This window comes from Mollisia scopiformis, assembly GCF_001500285.1.
Source record: "Mollisia scopiformis unplaced genomic scaffold LY89scaffold_19, whole genome shotgun sequence".
NCBI lineage: Eukaryota > Fungi > Ascomycota > Leotiomycetes > Helotiales > Mollisiaceae > Mollisia > Mollisia scopiformis.
This window is the reverse complement of record NW_017263599.1, coordinates 761,187-784,815: the sequence shown is the minus strand read 5'-3', so window position 1 is coordinate 784,815 and position 23,629 is coordinate 761,187. Positions and strand designations below refer to the sequence as shown.

At 47.4% G+C, this 23,629-nt stretch overlaps 11 protein-coding genes across 11 annotated transcripts; 7 read left to right on the top strand and 4 right to left on the bottom strand.

The window, feature by feature from the left end:
* Positions 1 to 97: 97 nt before the first annotated feature.
* LY89DRAFT_672661 (uncharacterized protein) lies at positions 98 to 1,821 on the top strand (the record flags this gene model as incomplete). Its single annotated transcript, XM_018213296.1, has 6 exons — positions 98 to 109; positions 230 to 311; positions 787 to 899; positions 985 to 1,235; positions 1,274 to 1,688; positions 1,741 to 1,821. The coding sequence occupies 6 exons, from the start codon at positions 98 to 100 to the stop codon at positions 1,819 to 1,821; spliced, it is 954 nt and encodes a 317-aa protein (XP_018067803.1).
* A 241-nt stretch (positions 1,822 to 2,062) lies between these two features.
* Positions 2,063 to 2,900, bottom strand: LY89DRAFT_737426 (uncharacterized protein; the record flags this gene model as incomplete). Its single annotated transcript, XM_018220250.1, has 3 exons — positions 2,063 to 2,110; positions 2,168 to 2,821; positions 2,889 to 2,900. The coding sequence occupies 3 exons, from the start codon at positions 2,898 to 2,900 to the stop codon at positions 2,063 to 2,065; spliced, it is 714 nt and encodes a 237-aa protein (XP_018067802.1).
* A 1,897-nt stretch (positions 2,901 to 4,797) lies between these two features.
* LY89DRAFT_721451 (acetylornithine and succinylornithine aminotransferase) lies at positions 4,798 to 6,828 on the bottom strand. Its single transcript, XM_018218653.1, has 3 exons — positions 6,607 to 6,828; positions 6,318 to 6,557; positions 4,798 to 6,266 (listed from the first exon to the last, which is right to left on the bottom strand). Exons 1-3 carry the CDS (start codon positions 6,754 to 6,756, stop codon positions 5,184 to 5,186), a joined length of 1,473 nt encoding a protein of 490 aa, XP_018067801.1. The 5' UTR covers positions 6,757 to 6,828; the 3' UTR covers positions 4,798 to 5,183.
* A 573-nt stretch (positions 6,829 to 7,401) lies between these two features.
* LY89DRAFT_737424 (uncharacterized protein) lies at positions 7,402 to 8,301 on the top strand (the record flags this gene model as incomplete). Its single annotated transcript, XM_018220249.1, has 1 exon — positions 7,402 to 8,301. The coding sequence occupies one exon, from the start codon at positions 7,402 to 7,404 to the stop codon at positions 8,299 to 8,301; it is 900 nt and encodes a 299-aa protein (XP_018067800.1).
* A 616-nt stretch (positions 8,302 to 8,917) lies between these two features.
* On the top strand, positions 8,918 to 9,783 carry LY89DRAFT_542185 (uncharacterized protein; the record flags this gene model as incomplete). Its single annotated transcript, XM_018208191.1, has 3 exons — positions 8,918 to 9,029; positions 9,130 to 9,514; positions 9,648 to 9,783. Coding segments are annotated over 3 exons (633 nt in total), but the record flags the coding sequence as incomplete, so codon positions are not given.
* A 378-nt stretch (positions 9,784 to 10,161) lies between these two features.
* Positions 10,162 to 11,930, bottom strand: LY89DRAFT_622322 (MFS general substrate transporter). The gene has a single exon (XM_018210969.1). It carries the CDS (start codon positions 11,711 to 11,713, stop codon positions 10,250 to 10,252), a length of 1,464 nt encoding a protein of 487 aa, XP_018067798.1. The 5' UTR covers positions 11,714 to 11,930; the 3' UTR covers positions 10,162 to 10,249.
* A 326-nt stretch (positions 11,931 to 12,256) lies between these two features.
* LY89DRAFT_785143 (uncharacterized protein) lies at positions 12,257 to 12,670 on the top strand (the record flags this gene model as incomplete). Its single annotated transcript, XM_018222859.1, has 1 exon — positions 12,257 to 12,670. One exon carries the CDS (start codon positions 12,257 to 12,259, stop codon positions 12,614 to 12,616), a length of 360 nt encoding a protein of 119 aa, XP_018067797.1. The 3' UTR covers positions 12,617 to 12,670.
* Positions 12,671 to 12,957: 287 nt separating this feature from the next.
* On the top strand, positions 12,958 to 15,621 carry LY89DRAFT_651646 (HET-domain-containing protein). Its single transcript, XM_018212175.1, has 2 exons — positions 12,958 to 15,369; positions 15,419 to 15,621. Exon 1 carries the CDS (start codon positions 13,038 to 13,040, stop codon positions 15,180 to 15,182), a length of 2,145 nt encoding a protein of 714 aa, XP_018067796.1. The 5' UTR covers positions 12,958 to 13,037; the 3' UTR covers positions 15,183 to 15,369; positions 15,419 to 15,621.
* Positions 15,622 to 17,583: 1,962 nt separating this feature from the next.
* Positions 17,584 to 19,596, bottom strand: LY89DRAFT_591777 (MFS general substrate transporter; the record flags this gene model as incomplete). Its single annotated transcript, XM_018209667.1, has 3 exons — positions 17,584 to 17,772; positions 17,826 to 18,485; positions 18,532 to 19,596. The coding sequence occupies 3 exons, from the start codon at positions 19,594 to 19,596 to the stop codon at positions 17,584 to 17,586; spliced, it is 1,914 nt and encodes a 637-aa protein (XP_018067795.1).
* Positions 19,597 to 19,806: 210 nt separating this feature from the next.
* LY89DRAFT_158312 (Six-hairpin glycosidase) lies at positions 19,807 to 21,524 on the top strand. The gene is made up of 2 exons (XM_018205475.1): positions 19,807 to 19,957; positions 20,035 to 21,524. The coding sequence occupies exon 2, from the start codon at positions 20,093 to 20,095 to the stop codon at positions 21,323 to 21,325; it is 1,233 nt and encodes a 410-aa protein (XP_018067794.1). The 5' UTR covers positions 19,807 to 19,957; positions 20,035 to 20,092; the 3' UTR covers positions 21,326 to 21,524.
* Positions 21,525 to 22,017: 493 nt separating this feature from the next.
* Positions 22,018 to 23,546, top strand: LY89DRAFT_622311 (uncharacterized protein). Its single transcript, XM_018210968.1, has 2 exons — positions 22,018 to 22,152; positions 22,313 to 23,546. The coding sequence occupies exons 1-2, from the start codon at positions 22,051 to 22,053 to the stop codon at positions 23,468 to 23,470; spliced, it is 1,260 nt and encodes a 419-aa protein (XP_018067793.1). The 5' UTR covers positions 22,018 to 22,050; the 3' UTR covers positions 23,471 to 23,546.
* Positions 23,547 to 23,629: the final 83 nt, after the last annotated feature.

Here is a 23,629-nt window from a genome sequence, read left to right as displayed (position 1 = left end):
GAAAGGGGTTTCGGGTAAGAGAGGGTGCACCGCCCCTTCCAGTCTTGATCGCAGAATCTTACTCACGCCTCTGTAGGAAACTCCTGAAATTTAAGCGATGTCTGATCACGTGAGCTCCTATTTAGTCATCCCCCAGCAATGCGCACCAGAACCAAGAATCAATCGAAGTCTGATTGCAACTTTGAAGCCTAAATAACAGATTTGAGTGCATCTCACTACATCTCAATAGAAACACATGATTGTTGTTGTTGGTGCATATCGCTTCTTCATTAAGTGTTTCCAAAGAGGTAAAGCAAGCCTGCTTGTCGCAGGTTAGCTCCCAACAAACTCTCCATTGAAGTGCATAAGAGGCAGTGATAACACACTTAGTAGACATAAGATTTCAATTAACGATATATGTATATAGCCTTGTATCAAATTCAGTATCCTAATCGTTGGACATCAAGGGGCAAACCTGATGTCTCTAATTCCTGTATCATCAACGCTTGTGGTTGCTTTCTTGTGCACATAGACTTCTTCATAAGTTCAGACTATAGCATATTATCAGATCTAGATTCTAGTCAAAAGCATGGAGAACGTTCATTACAAAAGCATGAACTAACTTCCAATACAAGTTTCTCAGGAGATGTACATTAACCTCCGAAGCGGCCGCTCCTACCAAAACAATGAACGAGGCTGTCTTCGATAAGATCTTTTATCGATAGAGAAAGAAAAAGGCAATTACGCTAGGCAATGTTCGTCAAACATTCGCCAAGTAGCGTTGTTTTGCAACTCTTGTATACCCAGATCTTTCTTTCGGTTTTGATACTCTTGTCAACATACTCTTTTTCACCATCCGAATATCACAAGAGATGGCTGGACAAAAAGAAGATGTTGGAGCTTCACAGAGTGGTCCACTGGTAAGTTTCTTCTACTGTCGCGTTAAAGCCCCTTTTCGCGTCAAACCTCCTTTTCGCGTCAACCCAAGGCTGATGAGCGAATCAGCTCGCAGATGATCCTCCAAAGCGCAAGCAATCGAAATACAAGCGGTACACACCCAGGAAGTTTGACAAGTTCTTCAACAAACTCCCCTTTGAGCTGCGACAAGAGATCTGGCTCTTGAGCCTGCCGGATGGTCAACCTATCGTTGTCACGGCTCGTCGCGTGAATGTTGAGAATGCGGAGGTTAGAGAGACCGAGACGATTCCCAGCTATACAGTCCCAAGTTACCTCATGGTGAGCAAGGAAGCTCGACAGTGCGCTATGAAGTCTACGACTACTGTTTCCAAGGAAGGTTCAGCAACCAGGAAAAGGGTATCTGGATCGATCTTGCTAGAGATGTCCTTACTATCGTCATGGGTGAAGCCACCGACTCATTCTTGGGATTCAAGTGTGGAGCTGTTCAGGGTCCCACTGGCTTTAAGCATGAGTTCCGGGTAACAAGACCTTTGACGGAAAAGATTCACATGATTGCCTTCGAAGGTTCTTATCATGGAGTTCACGTTAACTTCTCGCCCGTTCTGCTCGGCGCAATGGGTAAGCGAGAAAAGGTTTACCTAGTTCGTTACAGTGGCTTTGCATACGACCTGACACCAACACAATTGCATGTCAACACTAGCTGGGTAGAGCAAGTCCATGATGCCATCCGACTTCAATACTTGGAGCCAACGGTTGCAGCCCGGACCTATAAGGCATTGAGAGCAGACTTGGTTAGTAGCAATGTGTCCGATTAGACAGAATATTTCACTGACTGGATCGAAGGCTGAACTGGGTCCCGGTGTGGTAAAGAAGCGGCCACAGTTGGAGGCAGGAGAAGTAACTATGGTTGATGGTGAAAATTAGGAGGCGGCTACAGAAGATGTGGTTAAGGAGATTGCAGGACATTAACTTTGAGGTCAAGAAATGATGGGACTGAGGTGCGTTGTTACGAATGGTTCATATCGAGAAGATACATTCTGCAGCTGGATTTTTCAAGGTTGCATTTTCCATTCGTCCATTTCCATACTCTCCAGACCTTTCACTTTCCTGCCGTGATTTGCAAACAAGTCCCGATACTCAGCCATTCCCAACTCAATCAGATGAATCAAGATGTCTCAGGGCGGGGAATTAAGGTTGGTAGTTGACATTGTTCCTGTGTACTTATTAGCTTTTAATTGAACTTCCTCGCGGTCGCAATACATAGACTCACCAAGACCTCTCTCATCTTCTTGAAGGTTATAGTGTGCACATTGGGCCGAAGGTAATCGTAACCAAGCATCTTAGCCTCCCAATCCCAAATGGTCGATAGATTGTTCTCGAATCCTACATTCCAGATGCTGGGACTACCGTTATATCTCAATTGGTAGATATCGGCTGGCTGACCCATCTTGAAGAGAACTTGTACGGTTGGGTCAGACCCCCATAGCCATTCTTTGAATGCAATGGCGGGAAGTTTGCATGTGAGCGTAGTCTTTGGGATAGATCCATCTGAGTCAAAGAAAGCGAAGAAGGTATCGTCGTTCTCGAAGAAAATGACATCGTTCGATGACATCCAGACGCCGTTACCTCCAAGATTGTCTTGCAGTTGAATGGAGTAGTATTTTTCTGCGAATTCTCTGGACTCTTTGCAAACGTGGAGAAGAGTCGGGACTTGATACAAGGCGCCAACTTCAAAATAGTAGAGATTTGTGTCCTTATCGACCTTCTTCTCGGATGTGATAGTGATTAACTGTGCGGGAGGAAGGGTGAGCTTGTAAATCTCAAGTCGTATCTCACTGGGGAGTTTGCGGAAGAGCGTGAAGTCTTTGGGTCCAAGGCGCAGATTGCGGGGACGGCGAGGGGCGGGAGGCTTTTTTGTCTTCTTCTGATGGAGTACAACACGGTCAGCCTGGAGATTAATCGATCTTCTGTGACGGTTAAGTGAGATTTACCTTGGAAGACATCTTGCCTTGAGGTGATGCAGGATCACGGTCGAGAGTGGTTCGATCTGAAAGATGTGAAAAGTCTTGTCGTCTCCCAAAATCGAAAGAACGAAAAGTAAACACACGGTGATCGCGTCTCTAGCTTCGGCTCGGAATATCTTGCGATCCCGGAGGTACAATAATCTACATACGTAGGTTCTCTCACAAAGAGCACTAATAGCGTAGCGAATAGCCGTTGTAACTCCGGTAGACTGATTCGCCTATCTAGATCTTTCCTATGAAGCCACTTGACAATGGGAGATCCACCGCAGCCGGTCTCAAGGGTGACTCGTGAGGGTCAAGACCTAGAGAAGTTCTCAAAATAATGGAGTACAAGGGAGAGGAATAGAGAAAGGAAGATGAGAGGTGAGAAACATTAAAAGTTCATAAGATTCTGAAAGAGCCAGGGAAAGAGAGAAAGTATGAAGCATATTGAGACAAAGGTGCATTTTAGCAGGGAGAGTAAGACGAGACCAAGGAGTAGGCTATAAGAGAGGGGGGAGACTGATCTATGCAAAAGCAGGTACACTATTTAAGCATACTTGGTACGGGTGCTCAGACAGCTTTCTGCTTTGGGCTCAATCTTTAAGTGCCTTGAAACTCTTAGCAGAGAAGCTGGGCAAAAACCTCACTTAGGAATGAACCCAGAGGTAATGCGCCTAATTCCATTGATCTTGAATCTGAAGGTTTGCTTTCGGCGCGAGTAACTTCTTGTGAATGTTACAGAGAATGAAAACTAGAAGTAAATAGAATAGGTGAGGGAGAGGGAAGAGACTTAGGGCGGGAGAGGGAAGCAGGGTGGAGAGCAGCAGGTAAGAAAAGACTTACCACCTATCCGCAATTCTACTGCTCACAATTGCCACATATTGATCTCTTTTAGGTTAGGTCTAGCCCATTCAAGTTCTTTGTAAGACTCTAACGCAAATAACAATACTAGCTTAACACCTAGAACGGTTATGACTCTCTGGGGACTTAACCTGTCAACATTAGGGCTTGTCACAAAGAACACTGCTAGTCTAGTAGTCAACTCTCGGACCGATTGTGACCCCTGAAAGGCTTTAAATCACCACGGAGGGTTCTTGGAAGGAAGGAGAACTACACTCAGCTCGCTTCCGATTTCAGAGAGAACTCGGTCCGTCGACTACAGAGACCCTTCACAACAGAACGCCAGTAGCCCAGCATTTTGCTCCCCGGCGTGGTTATAATCTTGTAAGGACTTTAGTCTGTCTACAACAGAGCATATTCAAGATAAAAACATTGCTGCCAGTAGACCTGTTCGGCCAAAAGACGGATTAAAGTCCTTTCGGGACCACAACCATAGGGAATAGCCAATGAGGTTGAAGAATCGAGTTGCCACTAGAGCATACTGCTATTAGCAGGCTTTCATCTTCTAGGCTCACATTATGTAGCTATTCAATGGTTCGCCTGCTTTGAGAATGTAGTAAGAATCATCTGATCAAAAAGATGAAACAAGCAAGAAGTCACTCGTCAATTTTCCTCGATGGCATCAGACCCAAAATGTAAAAAATGTAAAAAAGGTTCAAAGATTTCTGATAGCAATGCATATCGCTTGAATCAAGCGCGTCTTATTTCTAGTATACGGATGTAGTGCGGCTGTGATATATCTTCCCAATTTATCTTCCAATCCGACGTATGTTCAACTGTTCTAGTTCTCACGAAACACCTCCTGTTCACCATTTGATTCCTCATTATTCCTGAATAGCAGGGTGCTTATGTATGACATGACTATTTCATGATCTGCACTTACTATTCATAAACGCTTAGAGCATATGGAGCTAGCTGAAGCTGTACATGGCACTGACAGGCAGCTTGGAAATAACACATTGTTTGCGTTTGGTCAAGAAAATAACTTAAAAGTCATTTATTCAAATATGGCGTTCGAAAGGATTCAAGTATCTGAAGCGATTTGGGTCTAGGTGTGGTATACCTTTTCACTGTCCTGCTCAGAGCGTAAAAGTTCGAACGCAGAATGTGCTTTCATGAATTGAATGACACGTGATACCACCAAGGCCCTGGCCCTCTCATTTCTTCTCAACCTTCCACGTACGCACAGGACGGTTGAACCCAAATACTCATCTCGGGAATGAACAATCAAGCTCAGTGCAACTCCTCGGCTCTTGGAAAAATTCTGATTTAAATCATGCATTACCACCCATTGCAAGCAAATGATTATCAAAGATTTTCTACACCTAAACGCCATGACCCCAAGCTCCAGCAGGAGCCCAACGATGTACGCCCAAGTATTCAGTTCGGCGAATCTACCTCCCCACTGACTTGCTTCCCAGCAGGGTGCTCCCCTGGCGAAGTCGCAACCCTCATCGCCTCGTCCAGAATGGTGAACGCTTCCTCAATCTCCTCCTCTTTGATAGACAAGCTTGGCACGAATCGCAATGTATTCTTGCCAGCAGTGATGATCAACAGTCCCCTCTCTCGTGCTGCTGTAACGATTGGGGTAGGGTCTTGAGTCAGCTGTAACCCGAGAATCAACCCTTTGCCTCGAATCTCTTTCACAAGTTCTGGGTATTTCTTCTGCAGTTGTTCGAGGTGCTTGACCATGATCTTGCTCTTTGCCACAACTGACTCCTGGAGGTTGGGATCCGAGAGTCGACTGACGATATAATGCGCTAGACGACCACCTAAGGGGTTTCCACCGAATGTGGTGCCGTGGTCACCGACTACGATCTTCTCTGCTACAGATGTGTTCACAATCGTAGCTCCGATGGGGAAGCCGTTGCCTAATGCTTTCGCAGTGGTGATAATATCTGGGTGTGCTGACTTTGGTAGTGATGCGTGTGCCCAAAAGGTTCCTGTTCGCGAGAGACCACACTGGATCTCATCATAGATCAGTACTGCCCCCACTTCTCGGCATCGCTTTGCAAGGGCAACCAGGAATTCCTCTGTGCCGACATTGACTCCGCCCTCTCCTTGAATAGGCTCGACAATGACACCGCAAGTCTTCTCCGTTACTAAATCATTGATCCCATCAATATCATTGTAAGTCCCATATTTGAAGCCGGGCAGCATTGGTGCGAAAGGCTTCTGGTATTTTGGGTTCGGCGTCGCAGACAGAGCTCCCATTGTTCGTCCATGGAATGAGTTATTGAACGAAACAACTTCATATTTCTCTCCCGAAGGATCGACGACCTTTCCAGACTTTCGTGCAAACTTGATTGCTGCTTCGTTGGCTTCTGTACCAGAATTGCAGATGAAAACTGATTGAGCATCGTGCATGCCACCAGCCTCTCGTGTCTTCTTCACCAGCAGTTCGGAGAGGGCACCAATCCATGGATTGTGGTAGAGGTTCGAGGTGTGGATCAAGGTCTTGGCCTGAAAGACAAAGTCAGTGAGGGGTATTAGAAGATGGGGGTTGAGTCATACCTGCTGTGCAATAATTCTGGCCATCTCAGGATCACAATGTCCCAAAGCATTGACAGCTATTCCAGCAGTGAAGTCCAGATATTTTCTGTTCTCGACATCCCATAGATAGCATCCCTCTCCCTTTACAAACATCGGTGGTGGGCGAGCGTAGGTCTTCAGCATATATGGGGCTTGTTCATTGACGAGAGCAGCGGTTGCAGAATCTGCAGGAGGATCAGGGTTTGAGAGGGTGGCATTACGCTGCAGATAATTGTTAGTCACATCTCATGTTTGAGAGGAAGCAGCATACATATATTTCGTTCCTAGTCTCTTGCGGGAGGTTTGTTGCCGCTGCGGTTGCTTGAGATGCATTCCTCTTGAAGATGGCATTGGCAGAAGACGACGCATGGCTCGCTTTTAGAGTAGCGACTACTCTCTTTGCTGGTATTCGGAGAGACATGCTGGGGAAAATACGAAAACAATGGGTATAACAAAGAAAGAAGAGAGAAGAGACAGGTTCTGGGTAAGTGAGGGATTATGGGTCAACAGTCTTCACAATCTTAGCGCTATCGGACCTGCAGCCGATTTTTTTCTGCCGCAGGGATAAAATTCTGTGCATCTCATGAGCCGCTGCAATAACTCATCACAACATACGAACAATGATCTGATATGAAATTTAACGGAAATTCCATGAGTCTCTAAACAGTGCATAGAGCCTGACTTTTAGCATATTCCATTTTCTGTTCTTGGGAGAGGCTTTTGGAGGGGCATGACTGATATTTACAAACCTCACCGCCTAGTCTTGCCAGAAATGGGATAGTAGAATAGTCACGTGCTGGCGCGCATAGCGCAAGCCCGTCTCGTCCATCTCTCTTCACCTCATCTTCACCGTTCACTACTTTACGTCTTGTCACAAAGCCAAGAAGTATCGACCCTTGCAATAAGATATCTTCTCCGATGGATTCAACTGCAAGTGTAAAACCCTTTGAGGGCAAGAATGATATCTTCACATTGTGCCCTCAATTGCCCAGTGAGTTGAGGCTTCAAATCTGGGAACAAACCTTCCAAGCACGAACAATCGTCATGTATTTCGGCGCGAGTAACAATGGACAAATTGAAGATGGCGGCGAGAACCCCACTTTGCAAAATTTCTATCGATGCTGTTGGTCACAAACGCTTGCCAATAGCTTTGTCGATTTGTCATGAATCAAGAGAGCTGGCACTGACAAGATATTCCCCATTGCTGACCTCCGATGCCTCAACTACGGAAACTGTCTTGAGGCAATTCGAACAGCAATCATACGGCAATGTTGTGCTCCTAGGCGTTCGACATATGCAAATCGATTTCACGCGCGACACGCTGATGATCTTTGAACCAGAAGTACAAATCTCAAGCATCGCATCTTACATTCACGGAGAAAGAGTTGAGCGCCTTGTATGGTCAAGAATCACCTCGAGCTATATCGGACCTTGGGATATTAATTGGGCACGCTTTGCAGTCGACTTTCCTGATCTCAAGTATCTGAACTTGGTTTTTGGCACAAGTTCTTGGGCTGCGGGTGTCTCTGGACCGCGTGTCAACGAGCAAATGATACCCATGGACTCCAATCTGGAAGACTTGTTTCATTTCTATCAAGACATAACAAAGAGGCCCCACTCGAATGTCGGACGAGATCTGAGCACCCTCTTCTTCGAGTTCTCCCACGTAGCTAGGAACCGGCGCAATTTCTGGAACTTCGTTATCGGACCCTCCGCGCCTTCACCATGGTATAAATTGTCCTTCGAAACCAGTTTCTGGACAACCAAAAGAGCACTCGACAGTCTTTTATCCCTCACCTATCCAATTCGGGTCAATAGCGTGTATCAACTACCACGGCATTCACACAAAACATGGCGGCACCTTGAATTTCCAAGGATTGTCTTGTTCAGGAGAGAAGTATGCGATATGGACGACCAACTTTTCAGTCGATACGAGGGCATTCAAGAACTATTCCGGGAAATTTAGATCTCTCGAAATTATTGTCGAGGTCGGAGGTTGCATTGCAGCTGCAAGAACAGTTCCCTTGATATCGGTAACCTCTTGCAGGTATACACCATTCAAGACTCTATAAGAAGGACAAGACATAAATGCAACAATTCTCCACTGCACCTCACAGAAATCTCCCACGTTTGGTGATATTATGTCTCGCGCCGATTGCCGTCATTGGCAGGGAGAAGTGAGACCACCACGTGTTTGGCAGTGGTGGCGGTTCAGCAGCGGTACTTTCTTTTGCATATCTTGGGTTAATTTCCACCCGTATCACAACCCATAGACCCCCAGAAAATCCTCTCTTGAGAAGCTTTTTTATCAGACATCAATGACGGGCCCAGACTTGGCATTGCATTTGTACAATTTCCAGACGGCCGTACATCTGGACTCGTCGTTGTAGAGTCACTACCCTGCGTCAGCCAAGCAGATAGACCTCTTCAGCGCCATGGTCAGCCATCGGCAAGGCGAGACCAGTGCTCAGGATTCTCCCGAGGCAACTCCCCTGATTTGCCACGACGATCTTTCGGATCTGCTCCAGGGCGAGAGGCGCGAGTTACCTCCAAGTTATTATGCCGATGTACTATCTACTTTCCGAGTCATTGCAGTCTTGGGCGCTACAGGAGCGGGAAAGTCGACTTTCATCCAACGAGCAACCTCATCTGATAAGATTATCATCGGAAGCACCTTGAGGTCATGTGCGTATAGTTTCTCTTTCCGAGAGTTCGATGCCTTCTCAACCCCTCCCAACTCTCGCACATACTGCTGTAGACAGAACACGACTAATCCCTGTAGGTACCAAAGTAGTATCCGTTTGGCCCGCGAACATCAATGGAGTCAATGTTGCACTAATTGACACCCCTGGATTCGACGATACAGAGCGTTCTGACAGTGAGATCCTTGAGGATGTTGCAACATGGCTAGCAGCGACCTTTGAGCAAGACATCTTGCTATCTGGAATGATATTCCTTGAGCCTGTCAATGCAAATCGAGTTTCAGGAAGCGAACAAAGACGTATTCGACTTTTCGAGAAGATATGTGGCAAGCATGCATTCAGCAATGTCATTATCGCTTCCACAATGTGGAACACAGTTGCGATATGGCCGTCCAGCCGAAGGACTACCCGAAATCTGATGAAGGAACGTACGAATACAGCGGGATTTTGGGGACAGATGATGCTTCATGGTGCACGGTAAGCTTCTCCATCAATCTGGTGAACATTCTGTCTAATGATCTTCGACCTTCTTTGCTTGTCCTACATTCCATCTAGTTACGCTGTTCTCGTAGACAACTGGCACTGCTAACTGTCGTAGTTTTGGGCGCAGGTACGAGGAGCACGCCGACACGAAAGCATCTGCACTCAAGATAATCCGCATGTTGCTGCAAAGCGAACCAAGGCCCCTGCAGCTTCAAGTTGAGCTGCAGGGTAACGGCTCACGATTGTGTCTCACCACTGCAGGCAAATTTGTTTCAGACTCTTTGGACACCGACGTCGCTCGCCTCGCTCTCAAGATTCAAGCGTTGAAGGAGGAGCAGGCATTGTCTGGCGTTGATCTTCGAGACTATTTGACGGAGCTTGAGCAGAATATTGAGAAGATGGAGGCTGAAAGAGCCAGGTTCAAGAATTGGAAGGTTTGTGACTGTCAAAGATGTCCTTGCTTAGCATGCTGATTTGTAACACAGAAGCTTTCTGGTGGGGTGCTTACAGCGGCAACGATAGCAGCTCAGTTCACTGTCGCTGCTTTGATGTGCAGTGTCATGTGAGGAGCAATGTGAGAAGGGAGGTATCACATAGTTGAGCATGTGGACACTCTTGTCACATAGGAAATTCCACAACTTGTTGTACTGTGTCTACAATGGCATGTACCTCAGATCGTCTGCGTTCTAAATGGGTATCATCATATCTACAACACACGTACACGTCCGCTCATGTCTCCAACATCTCACCATCCATCTCCTTCGCCTGCCTCTTTTTCCTCCACTTCAAGCCCTTCCCCATCTGCAGAACCACCAGCCCAAGACTAATCAGCATGACACCCGTGAACAGCGTAAATGTCCACCCAATTCCAATCCCATTCACAATGGGCAACACGGCAGCCGTCCCACCAGCACCCATCAAACATCTCACCAAGTTTAACGACGCAGTAGCAGACGCACTTTTCTTGGGGAAGATGTCCACCAAGAAAGTGTTAACCACGCTGATGATCGATGTAGCGGCCCACCCAAGGATGAAGGTACAGATGATCGGGACAGAGATATGGATCTTATACTGTAGAGTCCATCCAAAGACCAATACCGAAGCCAATTGAAGAAAGCTCCACAGCCAAAGGGTCCTTAGTCTCGCCTTCTCGAGCGGGAAGTCCTCTGGTGAACCATCGAAACTTTTTTGGCATCGCTTGTACTCGAAATCAAGGAATTTGCCCGTAGTTAGAGTCCCGATGATACAGCCAGCTCCATTGCCAATGAAACAAAGTCCGATCTGCAGTTCGGAGAGGCCGTACGTTGATTTGAAGAGCGTGGATAGGATTGAGATGACCATTTGCCAGACGGTGTAGTAGATTGCTAGGAAGAAGATCGCACACGATACTTCTTTGGTGAAGATGATCTTGATGGGGCCAAGGAAGTCGACCGGGAGCGCTTTCTGGATCGAGGTCGACGTAACAGTCCTGTCTAAACTCTCAGGATCCAATTTTCGTCGCTGCAAATACCCAAGCAAAGAATTCGACAACCCCGAGACTGGTTTCGATCCATTCCCAACTTTCGACCTCAGCGTCTCCGGCAAGACAATAACCAGGAAACAAAGAAACGCAGCTGCATAAATAGCCAAGAACCAGAAAATCGCGTGCCAGCCCAACGTCTGCGAGAATATCCCCCCAAGAATAGGTCCAATCGCAACCGGCGACAACAAACCCGCTTGATAGATCCCCATATACCCACCTCTCTCCGCTCTAATGGTGATATCCCCGATAACCCCCGCGCCAATCGCAATCGTGCTCGCGCTCCCGGCGCTCTGGAGACATCTCAGGATTACTAGTTGGTAATAATGTCTCGTCTCAGCCAGCCCGATGCATGCACCTATTAATACGAAGAAAGTGCAGATGTAAGTCACTCGACGACCATGGACGTCAGCTACTGCGCCCCAGATCGTTGGCGAGAGGCCTTGGAGGATCATGTATGAGGTGACTGTCAGGTTGATCAGTTCGGGCGTAACGCCCAGGTCGAGAGCTATGGTCGGTATAGCAGGGAAGTAAATGTTCGACGCGAAGCCTGAGAAGGTAGCTGCTACCGAGACGGTGGTTACGATGAGGGCTTTTTGGCGGGAGGTGAAGATGCTGTATGGTGGCTCGGCAGCCACTGCTGCTTGGTCGGGAGTTTTCTCTTCATCTAACATAATTTCTTGGTAAACTTTAAGGCCAAGAAAAGCATGTCGAAAAGAGTTTGAGATTTCAAGATTAAGTATTCGGTTTGTAGATGAGAGTGGGGAAGCGGGTGCCGATAACCGGACGGGATGGTGGGTGATCGCTAACCCTTTTGCGCCATGGCGGAGATGTTCGCTTAGGGTGTTTTGAGCTGCTGGCGAGTATCCCGGGTTTTGATTTTCGGGAATTATTCTTGGATAGAGCAAGTGATTAGTGACTGGTGGAGTTCCGTTGCCAAATGAAGGGATTGATATAAGTTGTGTTGATTGGGTTTGAGGAGAATTCGACCTGGTGATTTGCGATTGAAGATGTGACGACATGCGGCTGGCTGACAAATACTTGGATATCTTTGACTCTTGATAGATATCGTTTGATCTGTGCCTGTATTATTCCTTTCCTGGTAACGACACATCAAGCAGGCAGCACTTCTTCTCTTCCTTGCGAAGATCTCTGCTTACAGCGTCTCGCCCTTTGAAATCACCTCCCTTCATCAGCTACCATTCGAAAACGCAAAAATGGAACAATTCGAATTCCACCCCGCAGCAACCCACCCCGGCCGAACCTGGCTCGAGAAAGCCTCGCTAGGATCCAAAATCGAGGAAATGATTCTAAACGAAGACCCCACCAACGGCCGACGAACACTGCTCCAACGTCACGAACCCGGGTCACTCGATGCCAAAGAATCGTTGCATGATTATATCGAGGAGATATTCATTGTGGAAGGAGACTTGGGAGATAAGAGGACGGGATTGATTTATGAGAAGGGGTATTATGCGTATAGGAAGCCGGGGATGGTTCATGGGCCGTTCTTTTCGGAGAAGGGGTGCTTGATGTTTATTACTTGTACGCCGGTGGAGGAGGGGGAGAAGGTGTAGAGGCAGTTTAGAGAGAAGTGATTGCAAAGTCTCGGGAATGACACTTGGATAGCAGATTAGGTGTAGATTAGAAGAATTGGATCTGGCGAGGTACTGAGAGTCTTTCGCGGTACGGTGCACAGTTTACTCTTATGACTGCTTGCTACGATATATACTCCGTGCGCCAGATTCAAGATGCAAAAAGTACATGGTTCTCTATAAATCAGCAGTGCTGCACGCTTCAACTCCTCGGTTTTCTCCTCGAAGTCGTTCTAATTTGGAATTTCACGTGATAGTCACGTGCTACACATCTCACCTTCTGTCATCCCACTCTTGCTGACTTCCACAACTTGGGGACTGCACGACCCGAAACACATTTTGACAGCCTTGTCCACTAAGAGTTCAAGTGGGCCTATCAAATCTCAGACTGCACTATGCAATAATGTCAGCCACCTGCCAAGCAAGTGCCAATTTCCTCGCCTTCAACGATGAAGATATAAAAGCAATCCGCAATAACACAACGACAAAGAAAGTACTGGAGAGAGACATCGACATCAGGTTGGACTGCGAGGTCCTACTTGAAACCACACAATTTCGGAATGGGACACTTCAAGTCAAGAACTGGCGGACAGGCGCCACGGTTCTGTGTGGAGAATGCGATTTCTGTACATTGCTTCTTGATGGATTGCAGAGAGAGTTCAGCTCAACGACTTGTGAGTGGGGAGTTGAGAGGATATTAGGAAAGGAGGGAGAGAAAATATGGTTCCAGTTGAACAAAGTCGAATTCGGAAGACTACCGAGTTCGTTCTTGAATGGCTGGGAGAATTTGGAGTCGAGAGGAGTTTCGGTATTGATATTTCGTGGATGGGGAACATGTCTTGGCGAAAGCTCGAATATGGCCCGTTTTGATGTCGAGGTTACCTTTGAATTCTTCACGGATAGGGTCGATCCATTTATTGAGCTGCTCAATATTTACCGGAGGTCGCTGGAGTCGACACCACTTTCGGAATCGAACGTGGCGAAGATCAAGAACTGGATCAACGACTGCGATGAGAATCATCAGAACTGCTGGTCTGACGATTCAACGTCGAACGAGGATAGCATGCCATATTTCCTACCAACCAGACTCCTCTCAATCGGTAAAGAGGGAGGGAATGTCAGATTGGTGCCCACAAGCTTCCTCAAAGCAGATCCCAAGACTGCAGAAAAGATCAGCTATGTAGCTCTAAGCTATTGCTGGGGCTCAGCCGAGACTGCTGGCGGTAGCCTGCTCATGACAACCCATCAGACGATGAAATCCAGACTCCAAAGGATCGAGATTAATACCATGCCCCAGGCCTTCAAAGATGCAATCACAGTTGCGCACAAGCTCCGAATTCAGTATCTCTGGATAGATAGTCTGTGTATCATCCAAGATGATCCTCCAGACTGGCAGAAAGAGTCCAGTAACATGGCAGAGATCTTCAGCAATGCGTATTTGACGATAGCAGCTGCGCAAGGATCGTCATGCAATGACACTTTCTTATCAAGGGAACTTCTTCAGGTCGAGATCCCTTTTCAAATAAGATCAGACGAATTCGAGGAGAAGGATTGTGTGCTCGGCCTGCGATTCCGTCGTCCAAACACCGACAAAATGTCTGAGATAAACCAAAGTCGATGGGTGACGAGAGGTTGGACCTTTCAAGAAGATTGTTTAGCAAGACGTGTATTGATATTTGGTGAGAAGAAGCTGCTGTTCAGCTGTCGAACGGTAGAGAGGGTGGAGGATATAGATGCGCAGAAGACGCGACCCCACTGGGTTGACAATGTGCTCGACACGTCAACAGGAAGGAATACCGCTAGTACGAAGAGATCTGAGTATGATCATTGGAGGGATCTTTGTCGTCACTATACTCGTCGTTTCTTGACCTGCCCTGAAGACAAGCTACCTGCAATTTCGGGAATGGCGAGTCTCATGGCGAAGCGACGAGAAGCGGAATATCTGGCTGGGCTGTGGAAGTCGGATCTCGAGCACGATCTATTTTGGTATCCAACAAGATCTGTGGAGAGTGTGCGAATATATCGTGCACCTTCGTGGTCGTGGGCTTCTTTGGATGGTGCTCTTGCGTGGTTTGACAGTCGAACTTGTAGCCAGAACAGCTGTCAAATGCATTGCACGATCCTCGATGTCGGGACGATACCGCTTGGTCTAGATCCTTTAGGTGCTGTTTCCGACGGATTCTTGAAGGTCTCCGGTCGGTTACTGAAAATAGACGTGGCGTGGACGGATGATCCGAATAAGTATCGGTGGCGACTGGATTTTGCTGGTAAAGAGGTCGCTAGAGCTATTCCGGACGATCCTACTAGGAGTGATCAGTCCAAAATTATCAGAAGGCAGAGCTTTTGGGCATTGCTTTTTGCTACCTGCCAAGGGGACAAACAACGACCTCGTGGGATTCTACTCAAAGAGACTGGTCGACAGCGCGAGAATTGGGACGAGTTCCAACGAGTCGGTATTTTCAAAGTCTTGTATGGTCCAGCGTCAAATGAAAGAACTGCTATCGATGCTTGGTTGAGAATGGAAGAAAGAACAATTATCATTGTTTGACATCTAGGTTCTACAGAGGATTACTTGGCATCGAGTCGTGGGGTACTGTGATGTTTCAGCCAATAACTTGGAATGCGGGGCTGCAGGGGTGCGCGCGGCTCGGCCCGTCGCGGCAGCTCCAATGACCCACAAATTCTGGACATCCAACCTCAATAACCACCAAAACGCTCAGCTTTGAGCGATACAAGTGAGTATTATGCATCCAATAGAGACGGAAATATGCTTACAGCCGTCAGATCTGGGATATCATGTACTTGGGAAAAAACTGGAGGTGTAATTATTGAAGTATTCAGCAAGCTGTAGAAGTTGCGATCAATGCAAGTCAAGATATTGTCAAGTGTCATGATGCAATTTTGGCGAAGCAGATACGCGCGCGCGCGGCGCGCAAGTCTCTAAGTGTTTCAGTAAAGCCGCACGGCAACGAATAGATACTGTAGAGCTTCTATTCATTCACCAAATTGTTAGGCGTAGAAGCTACAAAGCTATCCTCGTTTTGATAAAAGCTGGATGCCAGAAACCTAGCATGCGCCTTGGTGCTGGGCTGCTTCGAATGTAAACAAAGTCAAAAGAAACCTTCAAAATCACCATCTTTAGAGCATCGCAACATCTTTTCAAACATGTCACAATTACCAATGCATTGTATCCATCTATTAAGTGCTTGTGGGTTGCGAAAAAAGGTTGCGTTCGCTCGCGCGGGGGTTTGTAGAAAATCTTTATGTACAAGACGTGGAAAATTTTAATCACCAAAGCTAGCCAATGGGAGCTTCGCTCTATCATTGAGACGAAAATTTGTCTTGTTTGATAGCGCTAAACACTTCGGAATAGCTTAGCGCGCAATTGAAGTGGTTGATCCGGGCTGCGCGGCCCCGAGTATAAAATATTCGGATCCTGCGCCCAAAAATCTTCTTTTTCGAAACATCAACAGCGCAACAGCACACTCCCCTGTTCTCCTTCCATTCATCCGTCACACAGCGCGCATCATCACACACCAACGACGATGGCACCATGTTTTTTCAATCGAAAGCCGCCTTCCAGACAGATACAGCGGCAGCTTTGGGCACCTTATCTGGGAAGTTGTCACATCAGGGGGGCCGCCTGGTGTGTTGCCCTGTCTGTTCAACACGGACTTGCTAGCGCGCGTTAGTAATTACTCGTGGGACGTAATGGCCATCGTCGGGGCGCAAGAGTTGTCCGAAGATAAGGTTCTACACTGCTTGACCTTCGGGGACAGCAGGTTGTGTATCCCCTTGCGCCTGGTGCCAGGTATGTATCTTCCAACCCCCCTTTGGTTGCTAATCGATGTAGGGCGCTCACAATGGTCTGCCTTCCCGTTGGCGTGAGTGTTAATCCAAGTGGAGACCAAAGACCAAAACAGTTTGCAGAGTTCTGATAGAAGGCAAGTTTTCCTCCCCCTCGCTGAGGCGCAATATTTGTTGGCTTTCCTCCATGATAGACGCGCTCTCCTTCTGATCTGTGCAACTCCCTTTTCTTTTGTTTACTTGATTGGGCTAGGATATGGCTCTGAGATTGACGCGGTTGCGCTCTTGTACATAGACATAATCATATTACCATCCCTGAATATCTTCTCTTCCATCTGTGATCATCAACAACCTGTGCTGCTGCTGGCAACATACCCGCAATTGATTCATCCAAAGCCATCCCCTTAGCGCCGACCCCTCAGATTCTGCGCGTAACGCGTAGAAGAAAATCTGAAGCTGAATCTGAAGGATTCACAAGGAATCATGTCATTTGACGAATATTGAAAGTGAGCAGATGTCAGCCTCCCAAGGTTTTTGGGTCATTGATAGCATAGAACCTACAGCAGCTCAGTGACATATCACATCTTACCTATTCCTCTGTGTAGATACAAGACTTTTTGCCGCTCAGTAGATCTTGATGCTGACCTTGCTGACCAAGGCTGCTGCTCAATGGCTCCTTCTGAATTCGAGAACGCTGCTAGGAATTAAGCAAAGAGAGGCCGATGGGTTCACTTTAGACAACATCTGAAGCCGTTTCTGGATTGATTGAATACTCGTGAAGAGGAGCAGACATCAACGGAAGTATTTGTCAATGGAAAATTGACAAATGGCATATCTGGAAGAGCTTTCTTGTGATCTTTGTTCACAGTATACCTGAAGATAAATTGGTCCTCAGCACGTATGGTAACAGAAGACTTCGTCCGCAACCATATCTGCAGTGCTATCCAACCAACTCTGAAACCTTCCATCCGATATTCCTCCCTGATATAGCTGCTTCTTTGTCCAGGCATTTTGATATGAGATAGATAACCAGAGACCACCCCCGTTTTTCTCAACTCCTTGAGCCGATCTCTCCTCTGTTTGGATACCTGGTCCATCCGTATTCGTCCCCTGCTGTTCAAGTTGCCGTGATCCGTAGATCTCTAACGTTTCCTCTGCCCAAGTCTCGGAAGTTTGATGGGCAGCGTCATAGCCGTTGCTACCAAGGACAAAATCAATGCCATGATAAATGTAGCTCTCAATGACGAGGCATATGAGTCGATGACTTGTTCTCGATAATGTGGCTCAAGACCCGCGATTGCTCTGACCGATTTTCGCACCTCCTCAATGACCTACTCTAAATGTCAGTGTTGAAACTTTGATAAAGAGACAGTAGACGACCAACCTTTGCTTTATCAGGCCCAGTAACGTTCTCTTCGAGATACAGATACAGCGTATTCTGCACCACCAGACTACTCATCGCAACACCAAACACCATCCCCATTGACCTCCACAGAATCAACGTACTTGAAACCACCGCCTGTTCAGCTTGCTCCGAAACAGCCAGCACGCTCATGAATGTAGCGGGGAACATGAAACCAGTTCCAATATTCCCCGGCAAGAGGCACAAGACGTATACCCAGCCCGGCCAACCTCGCTGCATGGACGACATTGCCACCGTCCCAGTAACCAGGAAGAAAACGCCTAGCACGAGATATAGCTTCAGGCGTCTAGTCCAAGTGATCAGGAAGCCAGTTGCGGTACCGAATCCTGCAGCGACGATTGTTGGGGCGATAAGACGAAAGCCGGAGCTGGTTGCACTTTCGAGGAGGACAGCTTGGAAGTAGAGGGGTGCGTTGAATGTGACAGCATTCATGATGACGGCCCCAAGGGCATTTGCGATGATTAAGCCAGCCCGGGGGTAGCTGAATATTAGAGCGAGCGGCATGATAGGGAGGGGGACTCGCGATTCGACGTAGACGAAGAGCGAAAGCCCGACTGCGCAGACGGCGAGGGAGGTAATGACGAAGGGATGGGACCAGGGGAAGACGTTTCCGCCAAGATTCTGCAAGATTAGTATTTGGATGAAAGGAAGAGGGTGTGGGACGTACCAGACCGAGAATGAGGAAGGTGATGGAAGTCGTGAGTAGAATCGACCCTTTGAAGTCAAACGTCTTCATGGCTTCCAAGACCGACTTTCTCTGCACATCCTTCAGTAATCCGAGGTCTCTTGGAACCATAAGGCATATAGCAACGAGAACGAGTATGACCATTGGCACTTGCAAGAAAAAGAGCCATCTCCAGCCTAGATGGTCACAAATTGCTCCTCCGAGAGCTGCTCCAAGAGAAGATCCAATACCAAAGACGATGTTGACGTAGGATTGATAAGCCCCTCGAATTTCGATGGGAACAAGATCGGAGATAATAATAGAGGATAAAGACATCATTCCTCCAGCACCCAAGCCACAAAGAGCTCTGGCAATGATGAAGCTCAACATGCTCTGAGCAAGACCACACCAGATCGTTGCCACAAGAAAGACGATCAAAGTGAAGATGTATGGCTTCTTCCTACCGATTGTATCCGACAAACGGCCAAAGATCGGCTGGAAAGCTGTCGATGTCAACAAGAATGCAGTCGAGAGCCAGGAAGCACTATTGGAACTCTGAAAGTAGGACGTTATGACCGGATGACTCGAAACCATGAGTGTGGAGTCGAAGCAAGAGACAAAAGTAGCAAACATCAGACCTCCAAATATCATCCAAAATTGCGACACGCTGACATGGCGGAATGGAGATTTTGGTTCAGTATCAATTTCATCCTCAATGTTGTTCTCTTGTATACTGCCAACAGTACTGGCAAACGATTTTCTCCTGAGAGATCGTACATGGCTGGAGGCTCGGGACCCAGACCTGGCTTTGCTGTATCGTCGAGGGCCCCGAAGCATTGCCGTTTCTTGAGACTCGGCTTCGATCCCTAGGCCAGTTGTGATGTTCTCTGATCTTGACAAGAGTTCGTCGAACTCATTTGGGTCGATATCTTGCCCATCTTCGTCGTCTTCAATAGCTTCCTCGTGAGGCAAGGTGCCATGATTTTGGGAAGGCTGATTAACAGTTGACAAAAGCGCCGTTCGCTCATTAGCCTCCTCACTCGTGACTTGCTGTGCCGTGGTCTCCATTCTTCGTCTAACGATAGTTGCTCGTCTGAAGCGCTTTGTCCAAGAAATTTTTCAAAGGAAGTAAGACTGCATGAGTAATATTCTGTGGGAAGATTAGTTATTGTTGGATAGGGGATGGCATTCCCAAGGTAACCTGAGCTGACCAATCGGATGGTGTGATTATGTTGAAGCCAACTTGCTTCGGGATTATTCACAACCACTGCGCAGTTACAATAGGGGTCTTACAAACCACACATGATTTGGTGATATTGAAGGGCATAAGACCGGACATTCAACGAGTCAGAAACGAGTCAAGTAGTGATGGGAAGAGTGGGGAGTGAGTTTCGACGAGTTTATTGCGCAAAGCTGCGCCGCCGCTAATGCAAGTGATGACCCGACCCGAACCTCTAGCCGAATTCGGCTTGAAACTTGATACCCACACCCTCTAACGTTCTCCAGTTTCAACCTTCTTGTCTTCAATTCAACTTCCATCCGTCAACCTTCCCTCAAGTCAGTCATGAAGAAATTCATTCAGGATCTGCGTCACAAGACGACATCTGGTCAGGTAGCTCATAGATCATCCGCACCCAAGCCAGACATTCACCACACAACGACCGACATTGCCAAATGGATATTTGAGTACTTCTACTCTCCAGCCAATGGCCAATTCCAAGCACGTGCCAAATCAGAGAGCACGCTGGGCGAGAATGATCATTTCGGATATGTTGTCTGGCCGGTAATAATCATGGTGCAAGCTGCTGCAGAATGTCTTTCCGGAGCAGAGATACAGACTGCTGTTGCTTCTCTTCAGACGTATTGGAATCCCGGACGACATGGCTTCTGTGCATGGAAGATGTTTCCCGGCAACGAGGACATATACTTTGATGACAACGGACATGCGTGTCAAGCACTCATCAGTGTTTTCCAAGCTACTGGCCAACAACAGTACTTGGAACAAGCAAAGCTGATCCTTAGAAGTCTTATCATGCCAGCGGCAGCGCAAGACGGAGGCGTGCCGTGGCATACGAACAATTGGAACTGTCGAAATGCATGTTCTACTGGTCCTGCTGCTGTAGCCGCTCTTCGAATTTATGAAATCCAGAGGGATGAAGAATTCCTCGTTTTTGCAGAAAGAGCATTGCAGTGGATGGTCACCAATCTTCGAGACGCTGACGATGGTCTGATCTGGGACAGCTTCGTATTCGAGGCAGATGGCAACCGAAATATCAACAAGATGAAATGGACCTACAATATCGGCTTTGCCATTCATGGCTTCGCGCTTCTTTACAGCATCACCAAGAAGCGAGAACACTTGGATACCGCCATAAAGTTTGCGGAAGCTGCCATGAACTCCAACGGATCTCTGTTCGACCGTTCGATCCAGCGGCCAGAAGAGAGGATGTACTCGGATGCTTCTTTCTTCCTTCATCACCTTGTTGATAGCTATGGTGCTCTTTCTCAACACACTATGAAAGGCCGGCTTTCAAAGGAGATTGCTCGCATTGCAGATTGGGGCCGAATGTGGGTATTTGATCAAGAAGACGGACTGTACTTCCGTGGTAGTTGTCCATATACAATCTCGGAAGACTTGACGAAGAAGTTCAACAAACAATACGATCTGCAAAAGGATTTAGAGCCGAATGGCCAAGAGCGCGACGAGAAAGGCAACTTGTGCAAGACGCTGATCGGCAATGCGGGGTGGATTAGGATTTTAAAAGCAGCCGAAAGCCAAACATTACAACGCCCATAAAGTTCGAAGTAACTTGAAAAGGCGGTTGGCAAAGCTTCCTCGCTCATCAACGAGATCTATCGAGCATCCAAACTCGAGACGCTGATGGTCGTAAGAAGAATGTGTCGTCATTCTAAGACGGATTTGGGCATTATTTACTTCGCTAGCCGGATAGGACTTGCGCGATTGGAAGTTCAATCTAAGACCTTGGGTCGCTCTTGTCCTGCAGATTAACCCTGTTGTGCACGTCATTGAGGCGACATCGGAGAGGGTGATGAAGTGAGCTTTTGCTTCGGTGTGCGAGTCATACGGGACGGGAGAGAGAGTATGTTGATTGTTCGGAGCGTATAAATATTTGGAATTCACTTTTCCTGAATGCCAAGCCCGCCTTCGCTCCGGTGCAACTCAGCAGCGATTCTATGCAAATTATGTCGCTAAGAAGCCCCTGTGATCTAAGCCACGCTGCATGTTTAGTGACTACGTTTGCGGACAAGGCCCGAATTTCCAGTGAATTCACAGCACACACTGCACAGCATTACAATTATGCACTCAGCCTTCTAATTGTGGGTCTCTAAACAGGCATCGGTGATATCCATCTCACGTCAGCACTTTGCGCGCTGCACTCTTAATTCAGCAGCCGGATTACATAAGGTTTTGAGTATTTGCAATTCTCCTGACAGTATAATTTCGCATAGTATCCGAGACAGACAGAAGTACCAACTCTTGGCAAAGGGTAAAACATCACAATGGCGACGAACAAAACCGATAAACGAGGACCTACTGGTCAAAAGCGACCACATCGGAAATCACGGAGAGGATGTCAACAATGCAAGCAAGCAAAAATCAAGGTATGTTGCAATTTCTGTTAGACGGACAGCAGTGGGACTGGTTGTGTACCTGAAGCGGTGGATGAGATAATTGTGCAAACGATCGAGGACCCTCCACATTGATTCATCTGATCTCAAGGCGTCGTAGCTAAGTTCACTGACACCTATTATTTTTCTCTAGTGTGACGAACAAAAGCCTTCTTGTGGCCATTGCAGCAGGTTTCAATCCAAGTGCTCTTTTCTGACCACGACTCCGACACCATTCTCTGCATCGGATTCCTCATTAAGATCACCAGAAGCATCCCCATCAACACTTAACCAAAGCCACGACACAAGATGTAGCACCGCCAGTCCATCAGCAGGATTGATCACAGGAAGTGGTATAGCGCTGGATGTAAACAACCTAGAGCTTTTGCACCACTACACCACAACGACAAGCATCACGCTATCTGCTCGCCCGGAGCTGCAACAGATATGGCAACAAGTAGTTCCACGCCTCGCCTTCGCCCACAACTTCCTCCTCCATGGTATTCTGGCTTTCTCCGCACTCCACCTTGCTCACTTACAGCCGGAACGTAAAGCTCTCTTATATGCCGAGGCTTCCGCTCACCATGATCTCGGACTACATATGTTCCAAACCGCCATGACCTGCATCACTCCCCAGAATTGCGACGCCTGTTTCGCGTTCTCGTCCATCATCGCTGCCTATGCCTGGGCGTCTTCAAACGAAACTGGCGACCTGTTCTTCTCGGATCTCTCAACTTCGGAGGTGAATGTTGAGTGGGTCAGCCTGTTGCGCGGTGTTCATACCCTTCTCCAAGTAGCCGGAGAATGGATGACGAACGGCCCGATGAGCTTAATGTTACAAGATCGACACATTGACCCAGAATTAGCCAACGCAGTGGATTCCGAAGTGAGCGCCAAGTTGATCGCACTACGCCAACTGTGTTTCTCACCTGGACTGAATGTCAAGGATGCGGAAGTTTTGGAAAAGACGCTCATCTTGTTACAAGAGGCACATGGGCTGATAGCATCATCCTCTATTGACCATGAAATTGACGCTGTTTTGGTGGTTTACGGATGGCCGATTCAAGTACCAGAAGCTTTCTTTACGATGGTCAAAGAACAGAGGCCGGAAGCGCTCGTTGTGTTGGCGCATTACTCGTTGTTGCTGAACAAGGTGAATCAACTTTGGTACATGAAAGGGATGAGTAGACGTCTGCTGAAGACTATTCATGGGAAACTTGGGAAGGAATGGGAAAGTTGGATCACTTGGCCGCTTCAGCTACTCGTTTTAGCGGAGTTTGAGGGTGGAGGAGATTCTGGTGGATTGCTTTGAAGCATATTTGTTTTATTTGAAGGTATATCAGGTGTGTTAATCTAGCTCTAAATTATGCAACGCAGTTTATATGAACACAGAGAGGACGCCTGTCTTTCTTACTTTATAATACAATATTCTCCTCATACTGTTGAATACTCTATGCTTTCGAAATTATGC